The following is a 17,087-nucleotide window of genomic DNA, read 5'->3' on the forward strand; positions in this document are numbered from 1 at the left end:
CGGAAACGACCCTGTTTGTTTGGCCATCAATGAGGGCTATCGCGAATGAATTCGCCGCTAGAGGCGCTAGTGTAGCGTGAGGTCTCCGAAATGTCAAATCTCATAGTTTTTGGGTGAGCTACGCGGGTTTATTTAGAATTAGAATAATTTTGTGAATATTTTGCAATATCTGTAATTAATTATGGCAAATATGCGTTCCGGGGCAATGAATGTCTGTGTTTTGAGACAGTTTTGTCTTTCGGAAACCTTTGTCCTCCCTTTTTTCCGAACAAAACGGAGACTATGCAACACTGTGGCATGCTCGATATTTTTATGGTACGGTTTTAAGGTGTATTAAATATGATTTTAATCTAAACTTTGTTTCCACGCCCGTAATAACAGACTTTCAAAACCACACTTAAAAACCTCACGCAACAGTGCGCCATCTAGTGAGACAAAAAACGATAGCCCTCATTAAGTCATGTATTTTGTGGCCAGGGTCAAATCGCAGTGTCGGGATCGGTGTCAGTCCTGCTGGACACTCTGCTGTGTTCGCTGGCGCCGTTGCTGGGCGTGTGCCGCGCGCTGCCGGGCGTGGCGCCGCCGCCGGCGTTGCTCGCCGACACGCTACACAACATCGCGTACATCATGCCCGGCTTGTAACACTGACTAATACAATGATCGAATTACCAAATGTGTTTTTCACTTCTCATGCTCGTAAAGTTCGTATTTATGCTGGATCTAGGCGAAATAACATGTCTTTTTACACGACTGCCGAAGGAGGGTTATGGTTTTCGAGTGTATACGTATGTATGTGGGTATGTATGTCCATTTCTTTGGTCGTCGCTGCAGCCTAAACGGCTGGACCGATTTTAACATATGAGGTATCATTGGATTCGTTATAACCGTCGGAGTGACATAGGCTATATAATATTTCAATATGGCGTCTGCGAAAAAAAACATGGCGAAGGAATAAAAAAATATTTTGTATTGTAACAATATGGAATCAAATGAAAGTTAATAATTAGCCCATTTAAAATATGACGGTTATAATACTTTTAATCTACTATTTTCACAGAAATATCAAAAAAGTATAAAAAAAACACATTTAAAAAATCAAACAACCCGACTGCCTTAAAAAATAAAAGGAACAAAATAAGTCTAGTGGTCTAGAACTCTGTCAAGAAGCTCATTTTAGGTTCAACTGTCGGGACCCATTCAAATCGTTACCAGCTCAAAAATCTTCCTTTTTTTTATTCGACTGGATAACGAGCAAGTGGGTCTCCTGATGGTAAGAGATCACCACCGCCTATAAACATCTGCAACACCAGGGGTATTGCAGATGCGTTGCCAACCTAGAGGCCTAAGATGGGATACCTCAAACGCCATTAAGTTCACGGGCTGTCTTACTCTCCACGCCGAGTGTAAGCACTGCTGCTTCACGGCAGTATTAGCGAGCAAGACGGTGGTAGCAATCCGGGCGGACCTTGCACAAGGTCCTACCACCTGCGTACCTGTATCGGGATCGGTGTGTCGGTGCTACCGCTGGAGGCTGGCTGCTGGACACTGCTGTGAATTATCAAGTGTTTTCTTTACCGCTCGGTGTGGTTTGCTTGCGGGAGTGTATTTCGGTAGAACTTTTCTTGCGCTAGTTCCGTGTTGAGAAAAAAATCGCGATAGTTCCTTTAAAAGTACTGGCGGAGGAGCTACTACAAATCAGTCCATACGTAGATCGTAGGACATTACAAATTACACATAAAATGAATTAAAAAAGTACCGTCTTTATGGCAGCTTGTTCTGTAATTCAAACTTCAAGTAAATCAATACGACCACTGAAATTGACTGGAATAAAAACTTGTATTAAATCCAGTGTATTGTTTTTGTTGAAAAGTATGGTATTTTCTAATAGTAAACAAATATGTTGAGGTGACTGTCAAATTGTGCGTTGTAGACCCTGCATGACAAAGAAACTTAATTTTTCACTTGAAACTAAGTTAGTTCCGTTTGAAATAAAACAAATAAATTATTTGGTCGCTTTACTAAATTCTTTATAGCCTTATACTTAATACAGAATTAATTACAAAACAGTCATTAATTATTAAAATTACAAAATAACTTTAGTTACGAGTAAAGTTTTCGTATTTTCTAAAACATCTTTATTTACTTCGAGATAATGCAAGTTTAATGTTTTTAGACAGCTACCTCATTATTTAAGAAGAGATTTCGTGACAGGAACAACCACTTTATGCAAATAGTTTTCATCTTTCACGTGTACAGAATCATAATGTATATCTTTCTTTACACCAATGATGGAGATACAATGCCCAATACATATACACATATATTTCTTGCAAGAAATTAACAAACAAAAAATTAAATGTCCACGAACTAAGAGATCTAAAAATCATTATGAGTAAAGAACTTAGCATATAAACTCTTACACAAGTTTAAATATACAAACCATTGTATAAACTTCACAATTATATTTCGATAAAGACGATTCGGCTATTCGTAGATGAAAAACATCAATGCAACATACATCTCAATAGGTGTTGTAATTTTTCCATTTTCCACTTCGAACCGCACACGTGTACGTTCAGAACTATAAGCTAACAGAAGAAGAAAATAATAGTACTATTAATTTAAACTCACAGAATAGAAGAAGGAATGGTCTAGTGAATGCTTATTTATACTTTCAAATGCCTTGCGTTAGCTTGACTAGCTTGAGAACCAATCTGCACTTTATTTTAAATCCACCTGTGCGTGTTTAATACAAGCTTATTGCATGTAAATGCAGTATCAAAAAGAGACAGCAGCTTACAGCTTTTGGTCCTTCCAACCTCCTTCTATTCCGTGGTATTACTAATTAAAGACATGTATCATCAAATACATAAGAAACGTGTACATTCATATTTACTTAAATGACCAGGTAAACTCGAAGGAACTGAAACGCGTACCAGAATATATATATACGTCTGCCAAAGAAATCGCTGTGAAATTGATTGTGAAAAGGTTCCACCCCGGCACGTAATTAACAAAGAAGGTTATTCAGAATGAATGCACATTTTCATTGGTTGATAAGCCGGTCGCAATGTAGCATTGGGCGTGATGACCAATGATAACAATGATAACCTAACCAACTTAGAAAAGTTGAAAAACCCCTGACATTGCCATTTAAAAGTTTAATATCTCAAAAATAGCGAACCGATTTTAATGTAAAATAAGCTAAGAACCACTGCAATTAAACTCGCTTTCTCGTTAAAAAAATTGCATCGAAATCTGCCCATCCGTTTCAGAGCTATGATGCCTCAGACAGATAGAAAGACGTTGACGTTAAACTTATAACTCCCCGTTTTTGCTTGTTTGCTAATGGGGTTGAAAATCATTGAGGGATTACTCAGTCGATATACAGTATCTATTATTATTCAACGCAAGTTGCCTGTCGACCAATGAAACTCATCGATTGCCTGCGACAGCATGCGTAAACAAACTCTTAACGACCAATGAAAATGAGCCTTTTTATTTGTAATAGTTGAACCATTAATATTATTGTATTTTGTTACCAGCTAAAGATGTACTTGAGATTAATTGCATTTCAAAGACAGACATGCATGACTAAACAAACACACAAACATCGGATTATACCAACTAGTTCTGTTACAAATGAGAAAGAAAGCAACAAAGATAGCAATAGTCCTGTTGAAGGAACTACAGAGAGTAATCCCAAGCGTCCATTATTAGGAAGAAGGGTTGAGATTGGTGATTTTGACATCACAAATGTAACAGCAGGTCAGACTTGGATCCATAATAGCAAAGATTGGAACGGTACTCAAAAGTCTTTAACCGGTTGATTCAGGTTAGCAAAAGACATGGGTAATCTTGACTTCGAAAGTTGATCCGATTCATTAAATCCAGCTCCGATATCGGAACCGATTCCGCTCATCGACTCTGACTCTATTGAATCCGGTTATTTAGAGTGATTATTAATTTGTTTATGGCCTTGGCATTCGGTACCGATTTATTATAATGACTTGAATCAGTGAGTCACTTCGGATTTACTACTGGCATACCGGCTCAACGCCCGACCGAACTCGACCGAACATATCCGATTCAATCGAATATGATTGAACGAAAACGAGTTGAGTGCAGATTCGCCGATTGCGGGCCGCTGAATTCAATAGATTGGTGGGATTGTACTTGTAACTGCTTTGAGTCGGTAAGATTTGAAAGGAGTCGAGAACGGATTCGGATCTGCATATTTTTAGACTCGCCCAACATGCTTATTATAAAATACGCAATTACTTTATTCGTGTTTCATAAAGGTCTCTACCTATTACACCGTATCCTACCATGACCGTAATCGCAACGTGTCAGTCAAAAATATATTCTTTGTATCGAATAGTATGAGACTATGATACCGTCGTGTGTCATATATGCGCTTGACATTCCGTTCCTGACACCTATTACGGTCGTGGCAGGATACGGTGTAGTGGGTAGAGACCTTTATGCACTACATCTGTACTTGTTCATGTCGTGTGTAAGAAATCACCAAGCCTCCTTCCTAAATATGCGACGCACCTTTCGAGCGAAGACTTCGAAACGTTTCCCTTACAACAGTCTACCCCTACAGTTGGGCGCGGAGCAGTGGCAATACAGCACCTTCCCTGGCACAGAACCGACGTCGTAATTGTAGTTCCAGGTCAGCTCCGTGCCGGCCCGGATGTGGGATAGAGCGAAGAAAGCTACCCACGGGAAGCGGGGGTCGTGAGTGTCCACGAAAACGTTCTGGACGAACACGTTTGGGGTACAGGAGTGCTGAAAATTGAATACGCGAAGTTAGTAGAGGATACGTTTAAGAACTAACTTCACTTATCTGTTAACCCTTTATAGGGCAACGGTCGCTCTTGCGACCATAAGACCTTGTCCACAATGAATAATAATGGTCGTAATCTATAAGACTCGAAATTAATAGTGTTCACATACTGATACAATCTATTCAAAGCAAGTAGATATGTTACTACCGCACCCGAGTTGTAGATCCATAAACAAGCTAATTGTCTTGTGTCGCAATCAGTTTACCTCAAACATGACAGGTGAACAAATCTATGTAAAATGCCGTCGTGTGTATTTAGAAAGTGCACAAATTATGGTGCTAAAGCTCAAGGGCTCAATGTCATATGTAATTTGTTTTTACTACGTATTTTAGTTTATTTATAAGTTTTTCGTAAAAAAATCAAATGCTAAGACGGCAACATAGATTAAAAAATCAGAGGCGACAACGTAGGTATCAACATGGCCGCGTGAATCATATTATGATATGATACAGATATTGTGCTATGGTACAGATAGTGGTATTAATTTGAATAATAACATTATTACTATTGACACAAAGTGCGGGCCTAACTTTGAGCATTCTCCTTTGATACAGAGATGGTTTGAACCGTGATGTTGAAGGTCTGGAGTAGCTAATGTGGAATGTTAGTACCCCGTCAGTGTTAAAATCAACTATTCACAACTTTTTTATAGATTTCCTTCTAATGAGGTCAGGTCCTTCTAGTGCGGTGCCTACCCCGTGTTTATTATTTTAAGCAGCTATTTTATTAAGTCGAAATAAATTCGGAAGCTATACGAGAAGATAGTATTAGGTAACTTCCAAAGTTGTTTAATATACTTTTACAATGCACGTACTCGGAAAGTGCCTCTTGACGTGGTCAACATATCCATAGAAAATTAGTGATTCCTGCATGTCGCGCACAGCGCGATTTGCCATATAAAACTCGGTAAGTGTCACAGCCCTAGTATGTGTAATACATTTATAATGTGGTCACATTGCTTTTCCTTATTGGTCTAATTTTGTGTGTTGGCACTACCGTATAGTGTAATGGCGATACAATGAACAAACGAGGGAAAAGAACTAAGCTGGTGCCCCAGTATAGAGGTCAGTTCCTTCCTGAAACTCGGCTGTAACCTCAGGTGAGTGTTTTGCTATGTAATATTAATTGCCATGATTATGGAGTGTGTAAGGATGTCCGCAATTTAATACAGGGTAGATTCCGTACATGGGTCCAGTAAGCGCTAGAGTACAATGTACACTTGGTAATGTCATAGACAGCGGAGCGCATAAACTAGACATGGAGCAAGTATCTTTTGCCCAGCATTGACGGTCGTAAGATGATGGAGCAACCGAGGTCAGGACTATGGGGATGGTGGAGGTCCTCGTGGGGGCAAAGCCCCCACGTCCGGCGGGTGCCAGGCCAGATCACAGGCAAACTGAACCGGCCAGGAGCCTATTGATCGGTCGGGATAGGTCAGAAGATCACTGGTAGGCCCAGGATCTCTCTGCCTAAGCATTGAGGCACCCGGGCATAGCGCTGTGCCTAGACCGGAGTAAATCGACCGTAAGCTAAGCATGCTACCTTAGGCCTAGCTTGTGATAAGAATGTGGCACAGCCACACCGCGTTGGGAATCACTGTTATCACATATCTTGTGAAGCCAAATAAGAACTCGTCCTTACACACTTCAGCTATATTTGTCGCCTTATTATTGCTGTGTACCATTAGCACCCCAGGTATATATGTATGACATTTATGGAAGCATAGAAGGGGCGACAAAATGGTGGAGAATGCTGGGATCTTTGATAGAGAAAAGCCGGATTAGTTCTGGTTATTTCTTTGTCAACCCTCTTTTATTCTCTTATGCGAAGCAAAGAATGTTGGCAACATCGCTAATATCCGTATCCTATACGTTGACAGCAAATTGCTATTATATATGACTAATGATAACATTGAAGGTAATTTTTTCTTATTAACATTGTATGAAGGTCCTTATCAGTTATTGTTATTATTTTCCTTTCTTTCGTGTCCATCGAAAGGTACTTTCGTATCCAAAAGGGCTGTGTGGGTCAGGTTCCTTTGCCTTATGTCCTATTAAAAAGAATAATATCGTTGTCTATGGTTTTAGTGTTGTACCTTTGAGAGGAGAGGTGTCAACATCCGTTATCGTTTTATTTTACCTTTTTAGTAATAAGTTATTGGTAAATTATAAAATGAAGAATTTGTATGTCAGATATTTACTTAATATTAAGCGAAATTATAATATCAATATAATTTAAGAATTAAAACTAACAAATAAATATGATCTCTCGGCATGGTTGTTATGTTGGTATATTGTACCAGACCGTACTGAACAATAATTCCTTGCTCTGTGGCATGGCAATGGCAACGAACGACGATGTTATCTTTTATCTGTATTGATATCGAATTCGATGGCGAGTAGTTTAAAGTTTGTGTGAAAATATCGTAAGAAAACTGCGTTTCAGGCTTGTGTATTGTGAGTGAGCACGAAATTTGCTAAGAACAGTGATAGTTAAGTGTTTTCCGGTAATTCTTACATGGAAATCCAATGGTAAGTGAGGCATGTCTTGGTATTTCGATAAGTTGAGAAAAGTACCTACCTTATAGTAGCAAACAAAACATACTTAATTCAAAAGAAAGCTTTGTTGAGACTTATTTGGTTGTCGTTCGACTTATTATATTGTTGATGCATCGTTATTTGTATTGTTCTAGTCGAAGAAGCGCAAGAAATTGTACTAAAACAAGACAAGTAGTTATAATAACTTGGCGCCTTTATGGTAGCCGCCATTACTCCCGTATTACTTTACTTTGGTAATTTTCAAAGAAAACCAATACAAGTAAGTAAAATTATAATTTGTAAACCGAACGTTGCTATCTAACTTAATCCATCAATACCGCGTAATCTTAAAGCAACTCGTTACTCGATGTATTATGTAAATAAAGTAAAGATAGTCCTTACTAACTTGTCCCACGTCTGTAAAATATTTAAATTAAAAATGGGTGTGAATACTCGTAATTAAGTAAATGAATAATAAGATGAGAAAATGAATGTCATTTTTACATGGGTGCCACAGGTTAGTGTGGACAATCTCTTAGTTACATTATGTCAAATGCATTAGTAAATATGTAATAATAAAGCAATCTAATAAGAATCAATTATGCTGAAACAAAATAAGCCTTTGTAACAGACATCTGTGTCTGCCCATGTTTAAATATATCTATTAAGTGATGACAATTACGCATTTACAGCACCCAAAAGAAGATCAAGCACAACAAAATGGAAGAAATTCTGGAAAAACGGGTAGAGTTGAGAAAACTTAGCCTAGAGACACTCATAGCTTCAGCAAAACATGAATATGAAAGCAACCAGATGGAATATGATAGGGCTAAAAGATTAGTGAAACAATTATTGGATTTGGTAAATAAGTTGGATGTAGAAATAAAAGAATATACTATGAAGCTACCAACTCCAAAACTGGATATAGTAAGTCCAGCTCTGGCGATCCAGTTACAGGCAGAAAGCTTATGTTCTGAGATTGAAGATTCACTGAGCTCCGTACAACATGCCATAGAAGAGAAAGGAGGTGCCTCTGCTACAACAAGACTGCCAAAGCTTGAACTACCATCCTACAGTGGAGACTGTTTAAAGTGGACTGAGTTCTGGGACAGATTCAGAGCTAGCATCCATGAAAGAAACATTGCAGACTCAGAAAAAATGGCATATTTACTGGGGAGTCTCAGCGGGCTAGCTAAGGAGTCTGTATCAGGTTTAGGTGTGACCGACAACAACTATATAATTGCAATTGATACACTTAAAAATCGTTTCGGATCGAAGGATGCGCTGATAGATGCACACTACACACAATTGAATAATCTACAACGAGCCGAGTACAACAGTACAAGTTGTAGGAGCACACTAAATGAAATTGAGAGGCATTTAAGAATCCTGGAAAATTTAGGAGAGCCAGTGAATGGAAACTACTTCCGTGCTATGATTTTAAGAAAATTTCCCGACAAAGTGGTGCATGAACACCACCTATCCGAGGCCACCGAGGGTACTACACTGACAGCAATAAGGAAGAACCTTAACAAGATAATAACAGCGATGGAAAAGTCATCTTCCATGATTACCGACACGGATGCATCATTGTTGAAGGCTGGACCTGTTGTGGCCACAGCAGAAGCACTTCACATCAGGACCCAAAAGGGAAATTTTAAACGGTTCCAGCACACTCAACGGAGACCTGATCGAAAGCGAAAACTAGAACCTGTATCACCTGCCCCAGCAGCTAAAAAATCCAGACGCTCGTGCATTTTTTGTGGATTGAGTAACCATGCAAGCAAAGATTGCAGAAAGTTCAGTACAGTGGAAGCACGCAAGACTCAACTTAATGGGCGCTGTCTCAATTGTCTAGGAAAAAACCACAAAACGGAGGAATGCCGAAAAAATGTAACTTGCTTCCGCTGCGGAGAGAAGGGGCATGTCCAGTGGCTCTGCCTTAAGGTGAAAGGTGAGGAAGATGAGAGAAAGATGAAAATTCCAGAAATGATATGTAATATGACTCACGGACTTACCTTTTTACAGACGGCGGTGGTGCAGTTACAAAATCCTCAAGTCGATAATAAACTCACGGATGGTAGAATTCTTTTGGATAGCGGCAGTCAACGAAGCTATATAACAAAAGAACTGGCTGATGCTCTTAGCTTACCAATAATATCTATGGATCAGCTAGTCATTTACACTTTCGGATCCCCGTCTCCTCAAGAAACAACTAGTCCTTGCACTACAGTGACAATACTTACCAAACGTGGCATTAGAAGCACTATACAAGTAAACATTGTACCACATATCACAGATAGAGTACCAATAGCAAAACTTGATTATTCCCAAGTTGATTTACATGCAGATGATGACTCAGTTGGTGAAAAGATTGATTTGCTCATCGGAAATGATTTCTACTGTTCATTCATGCGTAATGATAAAATTGAGATCTCTAATAATTTGTACCTAATCGATACAGATTTTGGATACATTCTTTCTGGTAATGTTTACATTGAAGACAATGATGAGGTACTGTCTGTAACTACATATTGCCAGTGTCATACGCAAGGCTGTCCATACTTTTCCGAGCCAGATTTGCCATTAAGATATGTGGATATTAAATTTTTATGGTCATTAGAAAACTTGGGTATAACAGACTCTCCAAAGACCACTCGGCAGGAGGAAGCAGTACACCAGTTCAACGCCTCTGTACAATATGAACAGGATAGATATGAGGTAAAGTGGCCATGGATTCAACACCCACCAGAGTTAGTATCTAACTTTGGATTGGCTATGGGAAGATTAAAATCACTTATGAGGAGATTAGATAAAGAGTCACTAAATGAGTACAACGAAATTCTGAAGGAACAACTAAAGTTGGGTATCATAGAAGTAGTAGAGTCACAAGCCGACACTGAACCTGATCATCCAATTCACTACCTCCCACACCATATGGTTAAACAAGTAGGAAAGAAGGGCAGAATTGTGTACGACGCTTCAGCCAAGACATCAGGAAACAGGAGTCTGAACGAATGTCTCTACAGTGGACCATACATGCTAGAGAGCCTGACTTCTCTTTTGATTAAATTCAGGACTAAGAGTATAGCCATGACAGCAGATGTGGAAAAGGCCTTCCTGCAAGTGGGGTTGCAAGAAGAAGACCGAGACGTCACACGCTTCCTATGGTTAAAGGATATTAATCAAGAACTTAGAGATGATAATTTAATATGTCTTCGATTCTGCAGAGTTCCCTTTGGGGTAATAGCAAGTCCTTTCCTTCTTACAGCTACCATTAAACACCATATGAACCAATCTAAAGATGAGCAAATAAAATCAATAGCCGAGAAGTGCTATGTTGATAATTTAGTTATTGGAGCTGATTCAATACAAGAAGCACAAGACATCTACAATAAAACTAGAATGGCCTTTCAACAGATGTCAATGAACATTAGAGACTGGGTCTCAAATAATCAAGAATTCATGGACTCCATCCCGAAGCAACTTCAAGCAAATCAAACCAATGAAGTTAAAGTTCTTGGGTTGTTGTGGAATGTAAACAGAGATACATTAACCCTAAATATAACAGAGGATCATTTGAATCCAGTTTCTCCAGTTGATACGAAACGAAAACTTCTTCGAACACTGGCAAGGATATATGACCCTTGTGGGTTTGTATGTCCACTGATCTTACCCATGAAACTTTTATTTCAAGACATATGCAATCAAAAATTTAAATGGGATACCGTGTTACCTGCTGAAGTTCTACAAACCCTGAAAGGTATTCTTGAGAACTGGAAAGCTTCTATTAAAGTGGAAGTCCCAAGACAACTTGGAAAATTAACATCCGATTCTGACACTGAGTATGAGCTTCACGGATTTGCTGACGCATCAAAATCTGCCTTTGCTTCAGTAGTATTCATCAGAATGTCAGGTCCACAGGGAACATCCATATCATTTGTAATGGGAAAGTCTCATGTTACACAGAACAAAGACAAAGAAAATATTAATATCCCGAGGCAGGAATTACTTGGGTTTCTAATCACAAGCAGGTTAGTTAAATATATAAGAACAAACATAGACTTACCAATCAGAAGAGAGTACCTGTGGACAGATAGTCTAGTCATTCTCGGATGGATGCGGTCTAATAAACTTCTGCCTCCATTTGTGACCAACAGAGTCAAAGAAATTAAAGGAAATGTACCAGAAGCGAAAATGTATTATATTCACACGAAGGTCAACCCAGCCGACGTAGCAACTAGACCCGAAACTTGGCAAGAAAAAAGGGAGCTGTGGTTCAACGGACCCGAATTTCTTCAATATGATGAAACAAAGTGGCCTGAATCTCGATATTACGAGAACCATCATAACACTGTTCTCTCAGTTGGGGAGGACCCGGATCAGAATCCAGGTGAAGATCCATTGGGCATGAAAGAGATATCTGACACGGCCCAATTCTCAGATCAAATAATGGAGCTTGACGAACTAGAGTCAACATCTCAAGATATAGACATGGCTTCAATGGATGAAACCATGGATGAGATAAAAAGGATTCAAAGAGAACACTTTCCCGAGGAATTATCAGGAAAGAAAACACACCTGACAAGGAACTTAGATCTATTTATGGATGAGAATGGTCTGTTGAGATCACGAGGACGAATGGCAAACACATCATGGAGTTATGAAATGAAGTACCCAATCCTCCTACCCAAAGAATCAGAATTTACAAACAATGTAATTAAAGAAACCCATGAAAGTAATTATCACGTTGGAGCTCCCCATACACTCAGCATAATAAGAAAGAAATACTGGATACCGCAAGGCAAGGCTCAAGTACAGAAAGTTATTCGAAGATGTTCAGTGTGTATCAAACATGGAGGTGGGCCTTACAAATTACCACCAACACCGGCTCTACCAGCGGAAAGAGTGACGTATACAACTCCATTTTCTTATACTGGGGTTGATTACTTTGGTCCACTGTTTGTCAGTTCCCCAAACGGAAAGGCCAAAAGGTGGATTGCGTTATTCACATGCCTGACAGTAAGAGCAATTCATTTAGAAGTCGTCAACGACCTAACCGCAGAAGAATGTCTTCTGGCAATTAGACGGTTTTCAGCAAGTAGAAATACTCCAAGAAGATATACTCGGATAATGCTACCTACTTCAAATTAACAAGTGAAATAATAGAGAAGCCATATTGTGTCAAGAACAAAATTTCATGGAAATTCATACCACAATTAGCTCCATGGCATGGCGGTTTTTATGAACGTCTTGTGGCTTTAGTAAAGCACTGCCTTAAGCGGACGCTCGACAAACACTTGATTAATGACAGCCAACTCCATACAATAATGAAGGAAGTAGAAGCCGTGGTGAACTCGAGACCACTTACGAAAATAGGACCTGACGTGGAACACATATTACGACCAGCTGATTTTTTAAGTCTAGGTACTTGCCTTACAACTGAAACGTCACATGCAGAACTGCCATCAGTAGGCACAAAGGAAAAAACAGACCTGATCACTAGTTGGAAAAGAGGACTCAAGATCCTGGAAGAAATAAAACACATATTCATAGGACAATATCTTGTAAGTCTAAGAGAGAGATTCCGGTCTGAGCCCAAGCAACCCAGAGTAATATCACACAAAGCACCAGAAATCGGGGATCTAGTACAAATCAAAGCCGAAAGTAAAAACAGAATTAACTGGAAAGTTGGCAAAATTGTGGATATGAGGGAAAGTACTGACGGCAAATGCAGAGTAGCGGAGGTCAAAGTGGACGGCTCCATTTTGACACGTTCCATAGGACATCTGTATCCGCTAGAGGTCGAAAGCGATCCCATACCTGATGATGATACTTCAGAAAGGGTAAGGAATAAGGACCAGGAAACAGCCTTCAACGAGTCAGCACATGATTCGGTGACATCATCACGACCAACGCCTCAAGAATCAGAAACTGTGGACCCTGTGGAACTAGCAGAACCAGAGGTTGAAGAAAGTGCATCGGCGATGGATGACGGAACCCCCATGGAAATGGCGGGTTCTTTGGATATCCATGGACAAGACCTTGTTGCAGGCAAAGAAAGACGTGCCGCGGCTGTAAGAGCCAGAGAGAAAATTCTGGAGTGGACACGGCACCTGCTAACCATACTAGAGTGAAAGTCCTTTGCCCTTGGGAGTGTCGCGCACAGCGCGATTTGCCATATAAAACTCGGTAAGTGTCACAGCCCTAGTATGTGTAATACATTTTAATGTGGTCACATTGCTTTTCCTTATTGGTCTAATTTTGTGTGTTGGCACTACCGTATAGTGTAATGGCGATACAATGAACGAACGAGGGAAAAGAACTAAGCTGGTGCCCTAGTATAGAGGTCAGTTCCTTCCTGAAACTCGGCTGTAACCTCAGGTGAGTGTTTTGCTATGTAATATTAATTGCCATGATTATGGAGTGTGTAAGGATGTCCGCAATTTAATACAGGGTAGATTCCGTACATGGGTCCAGTAAGCGCTAGAGTACATTGTACACTTGGTAATGTCATAGACAGCGAAGCGCATAAACTAGACATGGAGCAAGTATCTTTTGCCCAGCATTAACGGTCGTAATCAACCGAGGTCAGGACTATGGGGATGGTGGAGGTCCTCGTGGGGGCAAAGCCCCCACGTCCGGCGGGTGCCAGGCCAGATCACAGGCAAACTGAACCGGCCAGGAGCCTCTTGATCGGTCGGGATAGGGCAGAAGATCACTGGTAGGCCCAGGATCTCTCTGCCTAAGCATTGAGGCACCCGGGCATAGCGCTGTGCCTAGACCGGAGTAAATCGACCGTAAGCTAAGCATGCTACCTTAGGCCTAGCTTGTGATAAGAATGTGGCACAGCCACACCGCGTTGGGAATCACTGTTATCACATATCTTGTGAAGCCAAATAAGAACTCGTCCTTACACACTTCAGCTATATTTGTCGCCTTATTATTGCTGTGTACCATTAGCACCCCAGGTATATATGTATGACATTTATGGAAGCATAGAGGGGGCGACAGTCCCATTGACAACTTGTCAAAAGTTTATTGGATTTTCTTACCGCACTTGTGCGGTAAATAACTTTTTAAATTGCCAAATTATGTCCAAACATCGTTAAAAAAATAAGTCTAAGAGTCGTTATTAGTAGGCTTTGCACAAACTAAGCTCGTTTGATGCAACATGTGAATTTACTGATAAGATAATACAGATTAATCGCGACAGAAAAGAGAACGTTAATTTTTTTTTCATGTAAATCGTATTTTTAATTCCGTCTAAAGTTATGAAAAAAAAGGATAAATCTTTTCAGTCATCACTGGGTGTAAGGCGCGACTCAAATTTTGGGTTCAGTTTAAAATAAACTAGTGACCAATGATGGTTAGTGTTCGCGATTCATAAAAAGTTAAAGTAATGTCCAAAGTTCAGTCCGGTAATTAATTTTTATAGTAAATTAAAATGAAAGTTTAAATGATCAATTTATATCTACTTTGCCGTTAGTGTTTTAGAAGCACATAAGTAGTGACAAACATCAATGTTGAACAAATACGGAATATAATATACAAACTAAGTTAATAAACATCGTTAAATTGATAGCAATAATCTACTTCTACACATATGGATTATAACATCTACCGGTATGTTTATTCTTATTCATTTGCTTTTACATTAGAATTAGTGAACAATTTTGATTAATTTACAGTTCCAAAGTAAAAAAATCTCAGATTTACTTAACTTTTGTTAACAGCTGGTGATTTCTTACATAATACATATACTTGTAATCAATTAAGTATTACACGGATTTATTCACGGGTTAAACTGATATTTAGGTTATAGGAACGTAGGGAGATAAGGGTGCCAATTAGTGTGGAAAATGTCAAGCAAAAAGGGCTAATACTTAATCATAAAAAAACGAACTAAAAAAGACTCCTTTACCGTCTTAGTAGCAGTAGCTGTTTAACTTCGATTAATGATTGTTATGAAAGTTGGAAATTAAAGTGTATACGTAACGGTTTGGTTTGGCGTGCTTTCTTATGTATACTATTGCCTGCAACGTACAAAATGAGTATGGCAAAGAAATGATGTAGTCACTGCCTCGATTTTTTTCCTTTTTTAATGCAATTGAAACTGCATGATAACGTTCCAAGCGGGAAATTCGCACTCGTGCCGGCTCAAAAACTCGATTCGTCGTGTTTCAAGTTCTCCGCCACTCGTTGGGAATTGCCTACTTTCCGCACTTGTATCATAAATAACTATTGTGAAAAAATTAACAAATACATTTCTGCTCGAAATTGTGACTTGTGTAAAACATAATGTATGTAAAAAATGTATATACAAAACTAAAACATTGTTTAGTTTTAACACAAATACAATCTATTTTATTTCTGTCAGTTTTCTACCTCCTTTCCAATATCCGTTCTGTCTGATTTCGGTTACAATTCTTAATCTATGTCCCTGTCAGTGTCATCTCACTCGAAGCGCAATGGCTTAAAGATAGCTATCTCTTTACCGTCGCGCTCACCGTATCTTTGTTCGTCATTCATTAGTGAATCACGAGACCATAATGTAGTTTTATAGCTATCTGTATGCAGCGGGAACGTTTTGCAAACACAGTTTACTAGGAACGCACATATCTATACTATGAAATATCATTGTTGTCAAGCAAATCCGACGCCTTATTGTCTAACGCACTCAGAATGACAATCGTTTTCACCACTTCTTTCTATCACACGCTATAGTACGAGTGTAGAAAGGGATGGTGAAGGGCCAATCAACTTTTTTACGACACTATCTATCCGCGTCATTTTTCAAACAATTGCAGATTTTTGAAATAAACATGTTTTTTCTTGTAATTAGATAGGTGGACATGAATCCATGCCATCATCTACGTAAAAGCTCACCTTTTTAAACCGTGAATATCTTTGTTGGAAGTACGATTTTTGGTAACGCCAGAGACAGTTTTGGTAACGCAGGAGACGCCCAAAGTGTCGGTAAAATAGTTGATTGGCCCTGAATACAATCGCGAGTGCTCTGGTGTTAGCCAATATGGCCTCCGATCCTAATTTACTGTGGTAACTTACGTTGAGATATCGGCCAATGTTGCCTTGAACCTTAGCGTCCATGATATAGCACGCTTCGTCTTTACCGAAATGAGCCCGGACCGACCTGCCAAAGTAAAAATATATAATAAAGTTTTGTAAAAAAAAACGGCCAAGAGCATATCGGACACGCCCGAATAGGGTTCCGTAGACATTTACGAAAAAATTAAGTCATATTTTTCTAAGGACTTCGTATTTCATACGGAATCTTCCATAGTTTAGGTATATTTTATACCTTAGGCTGCTATTTACTTTTAGGGGCTGTTTCACCATCCATTGATTAGCGTTAACCGACGGTTAAATGTCATGCCGCCTCCGTCTATCGAACAAAACAAATAGAGACGGCATCACACCTAACCGCCAGTTAACACTTCAATGGAATGGTGAAGCAGCCCCTTAAACTACTAATAATTCTCAAGCAAACTTAACCGTTATAATTTTCCTTGAAAGTTTGATATACTTACTTCCATCCTGAATATTCTCAAAATTTTTCCAGCCACCGGGTTTTAAGATTTTTAGAGAGGGGGGAGGGACGCTCGATTTTAAATAAAATTTGCCACTTTAAAGTTGAATATTTCGCAAACAAATCACTGAATAGAAAATCGTTTTA

General features: G+C 39.3%; 3 protein-coding genes across 5 annotated transcripts; 2 read left to right on the plus strand and 1 right to left on the minus strand.

The window, feature by feature from the left end:
- Positions 1–2,001: 2,001 nt before the first annotated feature.
- LOC141442079 (histone-lysine N-methyltransferase eggless-like) lies at positions 2,002–16,541 on the minus strand. The gene is made up of 2 exons (XM_074106989.1): positions 16,460–16,541; positions 2,002–4,794 (listed from the first exon to the last, which is right to left on the minus strand). Exons 1-2 carry the CDS (start codon positions 16,499–16,501, stop codon positions 4,588–4,590), a joined length of 249 nt encoding a protein of 82 aa, XP_073963090.1. The 5' UTR covers positions 16,502–16,541; the 3' UTR covers positions 2,002–4,587.
- On the plus strand, positions 6,154–12,862 carry LOC141442308 (uncharacterized). Of its 3 annotated transcripts, none has more exons than XM_074107265.1 (2): positions 6,154–7,670; positions 8,083–12,862. In XM_074107265.1, exon 2 carries the CDS (start codon positions 8,111–8,113, stop codon positions 12,542–12,544), a length of 4,434 nt encoding a protein of 1,477 aa, XP_073963366.1. In that variant the 5' UTR covers positions 6,154–7,670; positions 8,083–8,110; the 3' UTR covers positions 12,545–12,862. The 3 variants fall into 3 exon arrangements, with proteins under 3 accessions (XP_073963366.1, XP_073963367.1, XP_073963365.1); XM_074107266.1 differs by having other exon boundaries at positions 6,154–7,384; positions 7,546–12,862; XM_074107264.1 differs by having other exon boundaries at positions 6,154–7,384.
- LOC141442382 (uncharacterized) lies at positions 12,955–13,958 on the plus strand. Its single transcript, XM_074107349.1, has 2 exons — positions 12,955–13,582; positions 13,679–13,958. Exon 1 carries the CDS (start codon positions 13,099–13,101, stop codon positions 13,525–13,527), a length of 429 nt encoding a protein of 142 aa, XP_073963450.1. The 5' UTR covers positions 12,955–13,098; the 3' UTR covers positions 13,528–13,582; positions 13,679–13,958.
- Positions 16,542–17,087: the final 546 nt, after the last annotated feature.

The sequence above is a fragment of the Choristoneura fumiferana genome, chromosome 25 (genome assembly GCF_025370935.1).
Source record: "Choristoneura fumiferana chromosome 25, NRCan_CFum_1, whole genome shotgun sequence".
Lineage (NCBI taxonomy): Eukaryota > Metazoa > Arthropoda > Insecta > Lepidoptera > Tortricidae > Choristoneura > Choristoneura fumiferana.

Excerpts from the sequence above, each read along its gene's own strand:
- LOC141442382 (XM_074107349.1), top strand. The coding sequence starts at position 13,099 with ATGAGGGAAAGTACTGACGGCAAATGCAGAGTAGCGGAGGTCAAAGTG.
- LOC141442079 (XM_074106989.1), bottom strand. The coding sequence starts at position 16,501 with ATGGACGCTAAGGTTCAAGGCAACATTGGCCGATATCTCAAC. Across the intron at positions 4,795-16,459 it reads ACATTGGCCGATATCTCAAC|CACTCCTGTACCCCAAACGT; the intron begins GTAAGTTACCAC and ends TTCAATTTTCAG.